Genomic DNA, 6,607 nt, shown 5'->3' on the forward strand with positions numbered 1-6,607 from the left:
AAATGAAAGGGCAAACTTCAAATGAGCCTCATACTCCTGTGATAAAATAATCAATTTCTCTTATAGTGAGATGTGAATAGCCAACTCCCCTTGCTTTTTTGTTCTTTGCAGGTTGAAAGCTGCTAAGAGTAAGAAATCGCCTTTCTTCTACTCTGGAAGACATGATTTCCAGGAAAGTGGTGGGACCTCTTGTCTGCCTGTTTGCTGTTACTGCATTCATCTGGTAAGCGTTTGCTGGCAAGCTTGGTCATACTTAAAACATCCTGTCTATATGCAGTAGTAAAAAGCGTAGTAGCAGAAAAATACAGGCAGTGCATTTTCTGGACAGTTCCTGTTAGAGCTGTAAGAAAGAACAGTAATTCATATAATAGGTAAAGTAACACGAGCAGAGGGGGAAGCCTCTGAAGGGTGAGTGAAAAAAAGATCGGTTATGTCTAAGTTAGGCTGCTAACACCATATCTGACTCACACAAATGTTCAAGTACAAGAATATGTCGGTTACATTTTAGTTCAGGCCTTAAGAGAAATTATTATCTGTTTCTTCAGTTGAAACTCGCTTCAGTGTAACAAGGGATAGCTTTGTAGCTATCAGATGCAGTTGCTTTCAAACACTGAGAGTATTTGTAGCCTTTATTACACTTACTGAGTATGCCTCAGATCATCTTCAGCAAACTCAGACATTGTTTGAAAGGAATATGAGATATTTCTATTAACTATCTATTATCATCAATAATACTTGTACTATATTTCTCATGTTGCAATTTGCTCTTATTTCCCATTGTGGGTAGTTGCATTTTATGAGTAGTTAAGGGATTGGCTGTAAAAATCTTTATAGATTGTTATCAAAACTGAAGGGAGAATAGAGCCTGTGCAGCCTATTTATCTCCTACGCAAACTGGACGACGCACACACAGCATCTGACGTTCCCAGGAATGTCACTATGTCACATCAGTGTATATTCCGTATTTTCCCATTGCCTTATGTGTCTCCGTTTGTGTACACTTTTCAAAAATGTGTAAACCTACATTTTGTAAACCACTTGATGCAAATAATAATACTTAGACCCGATGTTACAAGCTCGAAGCTTCTGGACTAGTTTTGTCCTGATGTTCCTGTTTATGCCTTAGCAGCAGCAATATATTCTGTTAAAATGTGAATACACTGGATCCCACACTAATTAGCGATAAGCAGTTAGCTGCAGTTGAATCTCAAAATCTGTGCCAGATTCAGAGAAGATCTTGGAAAATCCTGGGAAGATATCTTTCGACATTACCTATCTTAGAATGTTTCCTTGCTATCACAGGATTGCGGTTGGGAATGGAAAAGTGCACTACCTCCCATATTACCTCCCTTGCCCCGAAATCTTGTAAGTATCCCATTTTATGTGTAGTGAATAACATGAGTCATTGTTACAGGAATTGTACTTCACTGACAGTATAAGTGGTTGTCAACAAGTAGTCACTTGTTCTTTATTTTATGAATCTGTAATTAGACACTGTCTTAAAACAAAAAGGTAATAATGCAACCTTTACTTTAGTTGGCCCAGCCTTCAGGCCAGCTCTGTTTGTGCAGCATGAGTGAGGCCTTGTTAGTTGTGGGTCACAGGGACAGTGACTAACAGGTTAACATTGACTTTATTATGAGGATGTAATCACACCTGTGCACATGTACACACAGGATCTCCCTGGGCTTTGAGATGTGGATTAAGTATCTCAGCTCGCTAGATGGAGAAACATAAGACAGAGAGTTGAAATGAACAATCACATCAGGAGTTCTGGCAGAGTTAGGAATAACCTCCCAGTCTCCTGACCACCTACCTCTTCTTCACTCTGTGATCTGTGCTTTCCTCTCACTTAATGAATGTTGGTGTTATGGCAGCACTAGAGTCGTGGATCAGCAGCTTGGTCTGAACAAAACGAAAGGGTAGCTGCTTCTCCAGGAACCTTACTGTTTAAGGGGTCAGCTTCACTGTGTGATGCAGACTAACGTACGGTTAACTGACTCATTATGGATCCCAAAAGTTATCTTGAAGTTGCATAAAAGAGAATTTACCCTGTGGAAGAGCAGGGCACATGGCTGAAGTGACAAGTGACTTACTGCCGTATTGGCCTGTAGGCGTAAGATGACAAGCCACAGCTTTCCTCTTCTTTGTCATGACCTACTAAGCTTGTAAAAAGCAAAACAAAAAATGCGAATGGAAAAGGTGATCTCTTACAGAGCCATTTCTGATTATTTCAAGCCATTAAAAAACATCACGTTTAATAAGATGCTTATTTCTCTGAATGCTGTTTGAAGTGTGATACATTTCAGATAGTTCAGCCCTCCAGAGCAGTGTGCACAGCAACTGGAGTGAGGACTTGGACAGCTGTCAGTACAGCAGCAGGTCCTGAAGCTGAACCAGGTTTGTATTTTAGGAAAAGCATTACAATCCCTTTCTTTTCCCATCCCATCGTGCAGCTCCATTAAACTCCAATACACAGAAGAGAAGCTAATTCGACTTTTCCCCCAGTAAGTGCTGGCTTTTTATTCCTAACCTTTGAATTGCTGTACCTCTCTTCCAGGCATAATCATGTGTTACTCAGTGTATATTTCTTCCTTTCTTACAGATTATTTTATCAGCAGCCAAGAGTGCTGGCTCCAAAGTAAGTTTCTTTGTTTGAACTTGGTTGTTTGTTTTAGCTGACTTTGATCTGGGTGCTCTGTAGCACTCAGAGTTTCCTGATACGCTCTGAGTGGTACCTTGTTCCTAGAGAAGTCTGACCATATGGGTAAATCTACAGATGTCTGTGCTGGTGTAAGATTTAGTTTAGTCCCTGTATACTTCTTAACATACCTACTATAAATTCCCAGCTAATACATTAGCATGTGCACACATCCTGTCTACATGGTTGCTGCCATGGGAGATATACAATAGCAGGAAGATGGTGAGAAAGAGCTGCTGGCACCGTGTTGTTGTTGTAACCAGCTGTGGGAGAGCTTTGAATCCATTTGAGGGCAAAATCAAGCAGGTGCCTTGTATGACCTTCAGCAATGGCTTCAGCAGACCTCCTAGAGCAAACTGCAGGCACTCACACAGACAAGTCTCTGTGAGAAGCAGTCAAACCCGTGAGTTTAAGCAGACATGGAAGGTTTCAGGTGGCAGCAGGTAAGAAGTCATTTAGGCAAATGCTTCTTGTTGGCTCATGTTTGTTAGCACTCCCCTTTGGTCCAGCTCCTATGACCTGACTCTTATCTCTAATAGTTCACCTTCAACAGCCACTGTTCTTTTGCCTGTTAAAAAACACACCCTGCTAGTACATACATTTTTTTTATCCCCTGCTATTTCAACAGGGCATGCTAGGCCTCAGTGTTTCTCTCTTTCATATTGGAATAAATTAATGTGTGAAATCAGCTAGTATATGCTGGACTAAATGAGGAGAGAATCTTGTAGCTTTCCGTGCTCTACGTCTTCTGAAGGAAGTTCAAGAGCACGCACTGAGAGGATGTATATCATGGAAGTAAGTCACTGGGAAACCCAGTGCAGCGCTTTAAAATTAAAAGAAAAAAAGCCTTGCAAATTACCTTCTCTCTCTCCCCCTCCAAAAAAGGTTAATTAACCCAGAAAGACAACGGCTCAGTTAATACATTTTCTACAAATCAAACTCCCTTCCTATATAATTTGATCTTTTAATGGTAGGCATTACTATAGGAGGGCTGAAATTGTTATGCCTGTGTCCACTCAGACTGGAAGTATTAGATCTGGGTTGAAAGTGTACTGCTGCTTCAGCCATCAGACTGCTCCTCACGGGTCCCTCGGTTTGTTTTTTGTGCTGTTATTGCCTTAGGACTATGTCAGATGGGAGACTGTTTCAGCCCCCAGGTGTGGCCCTGTGTTGTGCATGACAAATTTCATTAGCAGAGCGCTACAGATCATGGTCTGGGGCGAATGTGAGCAGGCTAGGGTAAACTGCACATCGTAAGTGACATCGTATTTTAAAATCAAAAGGGTAAGAAAGCAATCTTGAACACACTGAAGAAAGTTGAAATAGCATTGCATAGCTGTAATAGGGCATAATCTGACCCTGCTGCATGCATATTCAGTATTTCCACTACCCACACAGGAGATTAAGGGGTTTTTTAATAACTTTGTTACATATTTGAATGCTGGCTCGCATACAGAATTTTAAATTGTATCTGAATGTATTAAAGGTATATAAAAATATTGGAAAAATAAACTGTCATGCCGCAAGCTGTGTTTTGATAACACAGCAATGGGGTCTATTTTTATACTAATTTTCATATTGTTACTTCTGTTTTAATCTACATGTAGCAATCTGCATCAGAATGATGGCAAATATGCAGAGCTTCTCATCCTGCGAGTTCAGTGGTCATTAAACTCTCCTCAGCAGAAAAGTCCTAAGAGCTTAAATGAGATTTTAGTAGATCCTAGAGGTTTTTGCCAATTCGTTAAACAGTGCTTAGTTTCATCTCAGGAACTGAAATGTCCATGCTTGGTAACCTAAAATAAGAGGGCAAGGACAAAGATCTGAAAATAGTACCATCCACAGTGAGTTAATGCTGATATACACGCTCCTCTTCTAGCTGCTTTTTTAGCGTTTCTTTCCCATTCACTGACCTTGAAACTGTAAGGAACAGTTGAATTTCATTAGCATTCCTCTTCTCTTCCTTCAGGCGTCAGGATGTTCTGACAGTCACGCCATGGCTGGCCCCCATCGTCTGGGAAGGAACCTTCAATTCTGAGATCCTAGACAGTGCCTACAGGCCGCTGAATCTCACCATAGGGGTGACAGCCTTTGCCATTGGAAAGTGAGTGAACCTCTCAGTGGGCACAGCCCTTGGGTTGATGCATTTCCTCTGTCAAAAGATCATTTTGGCTCTTCTTGTCCTCAGCAGGGCTGAAATCTCTCCCAATCTGTAGTACACTTTTATGCCCATATATTGTGTCCATAATCATACAAACCTACAAGATAAGAGACTCAGCATCCAAGGCATCTGCAAGCATGGTCAGTATTTCTGAGGAGCTAGCGTGTGCCTTGGGAGATAGAGCTGTAGGCAGGTGGTTGGTTGGTCAAAGCAGGGCTGATCCACTTGTTCCTTTTCTTCCACTGTACTTTACCTATTGCATATACAGAGTGTGGATCCTTGCTGCAATAGCTAGTTAACGCTCTTCACCCCTTGTCTTCTCCCATTCCTTGAAGTACCCTTCATAATCCACCTCCCATCTGCTTTGCTGTGCTACTCACATGTTATGTCTGCACAGATACACCAGATTTGTGGGCCACTTCTTGGAGTCCGCAGAGAAACATTTCATGAAAGGCTACCGGGTGAACTATTATATCTTCACTGACAACCCTGAAACGATTCCCAATGTCCAGCTGCCACCTGGCCGAAGGTTTGTCATTGTCCCCATCAAGAAATACTCCAGCTGGCAAGAAATCTCCATGCGCAGGATGGAGGCCATAAACAAGCACATAGCAGAGACGAGCCATCAGGAGGTGGACTACCTCTTCTGCCTCGACATTGACATGGTGTTCTACAATGCCTGGGGGCCTGAGACCCTGGGTGATATGGTAGCAGCCATTCACCCTGGTTATTTCAATGTCCCCCGAAGCCAGTTCCCTTATGAGAGGAGGAGGTCTTCGGCAGCCTACATCCCTGATAAAGAAGGGGACTTCTACTATGGAGGAGCCGTGTTTGGAGGGCTGGTCAAGAAGGTCTATGAGTTCACCAAGACTTGCCACATGACCATCCTGGCAGACAAAGCCAATGGGATCGTGGCAGCCTGGCAGGAAGAAAGTCATCTCAACAGGCACTTCCTCTCCCACAAACCCTCTAAGGTACTTTCTCCAGAGTATATATGGGATGACAGGAAGCCGAAGACCCCTGAAATTCACCTCATACGTTTCTCCACGGTGGAAAAGAACTACAAAGAGATACGAGATTGACTATCTGATCCCAGCGTGAACAAACTGAGAAAGGAACATGGATAGTTCCTCTGGAGAACAGGAGTCTTAATGCATTTCAGAAGCAGCAGCCAAAGCAGAGATGAGAATGACAAGGTTTCTGGGTTCCCAATCTTTGTAACTACGAGCCATCCCACTTGAGGCTGCAGCAAACAAAAAGGCATCCAAAGGGCCAGTTATCAAAAGAAACTTATAGCAAGCCTGCAGACACCTTTGCCTGAGGCCCAGCAGAAAACTGGCAAGATCAAAGTGGTATTTGACATTCTTGTGGAGATGAAGAAGACCTAGAGTCCTAGTAGAGACCTTTTCACTAAAAAACAAACCAGAACAAAACCCTGAAGGGCAGTTAATGTCCATGCATTGTGATTTAAACTCACACCCTTTGTCAGGACCAGGAGGAAACTTGGACTCAGAGCAAGTTATCCCGGATTAACAGGATTTCTTGGACCTTCTCAGCAGAGTGCTGGTGCCAGCCATTGCCTGTAAGAACCCTCATATGACAGGACAAATAGTGTGAATTCATATAGCAGCTATCTTCCAAATTCCAGTCTGTGTTTTGGAGACCTGAGTTTAGACAGAGCTGGCACAGCTCAGACCCAGACTGAACTTCTTTGGGTTGATTTCAATCACAGATGTGCTCTTAAA

The 6,607-nt window shown here is 42.6% G+C and overlaps 1 protein-coding gene across 1 annotated transcript; it reads left to right on the forward strand.

The window, feature by feature from the left end:
• Positions 1-161: 161 nt before the first annotated feature.
• On the forward strand, positions 162-5,944 carry GBGT1 (globoside alpha-1,3-N-acetylgalactosaminyltransferase 1). Its single transcript, XM_009868730.1, has 6 exons — positions 162-223; positions 1,303-1,365; positions 2,457-2,507; positions 2,606-2,641; positions 4,671-4,805; positions 5,260-5,944. Exons 1-6 carry the CDS (start codon positions 162-164, stop codon positions 5,942-5,944), a joined length of 1,032 nt encoding a protein of 343 aa, XP_009867032.1.
• The last annotated feature ends 663 nt before the right edge of the window (positions 5,945-6,607 follow it).

The sequence above is a fragment of the Apaloderma vittatum genome, unplaced genomic scaffold (genome assembly GCF_000703405.1).
Source record: "Apaloderma vittatum isolate BGI_N311 unplaced genomic scaffold, ASM70340v1 scaffold11174, whole genome shotgun sequence".
NCBI lineage: Eukaryota > Metazoa > Chordata > Aves > Trogoniformes > Trogonidae > Apaloderma > Apaloderma vittatum.

What these genes read in the sequence shown, in the direction of transcription:
- GBGT1 (XM_009868730.1), top strand. Translation starts at nt 162, where the DNA reads ATGATTTCCAGGAAAGTGGTGGGACCTCTTGTCTGCCTGTTTGCTGTT. An exon ending in CCAAGAGTGCTGGCTCCAAA is followed by an intron (nt 2,642 to 4,670) that starts GTAAGTTTCTTT and finishes CTCTTCCTTCAG; the next exon opens with GCGTCAGGATGTTCTGACAG. An exon ending in ACAGCCTTTGCCATTGGAAA is followed by an intron (nt 4,806 to 5,259) that starts GTGAGTGAACCT and finishes ATGTCTGCACAG; the next exon opens with ATACACCAGATTTGTGGGCC.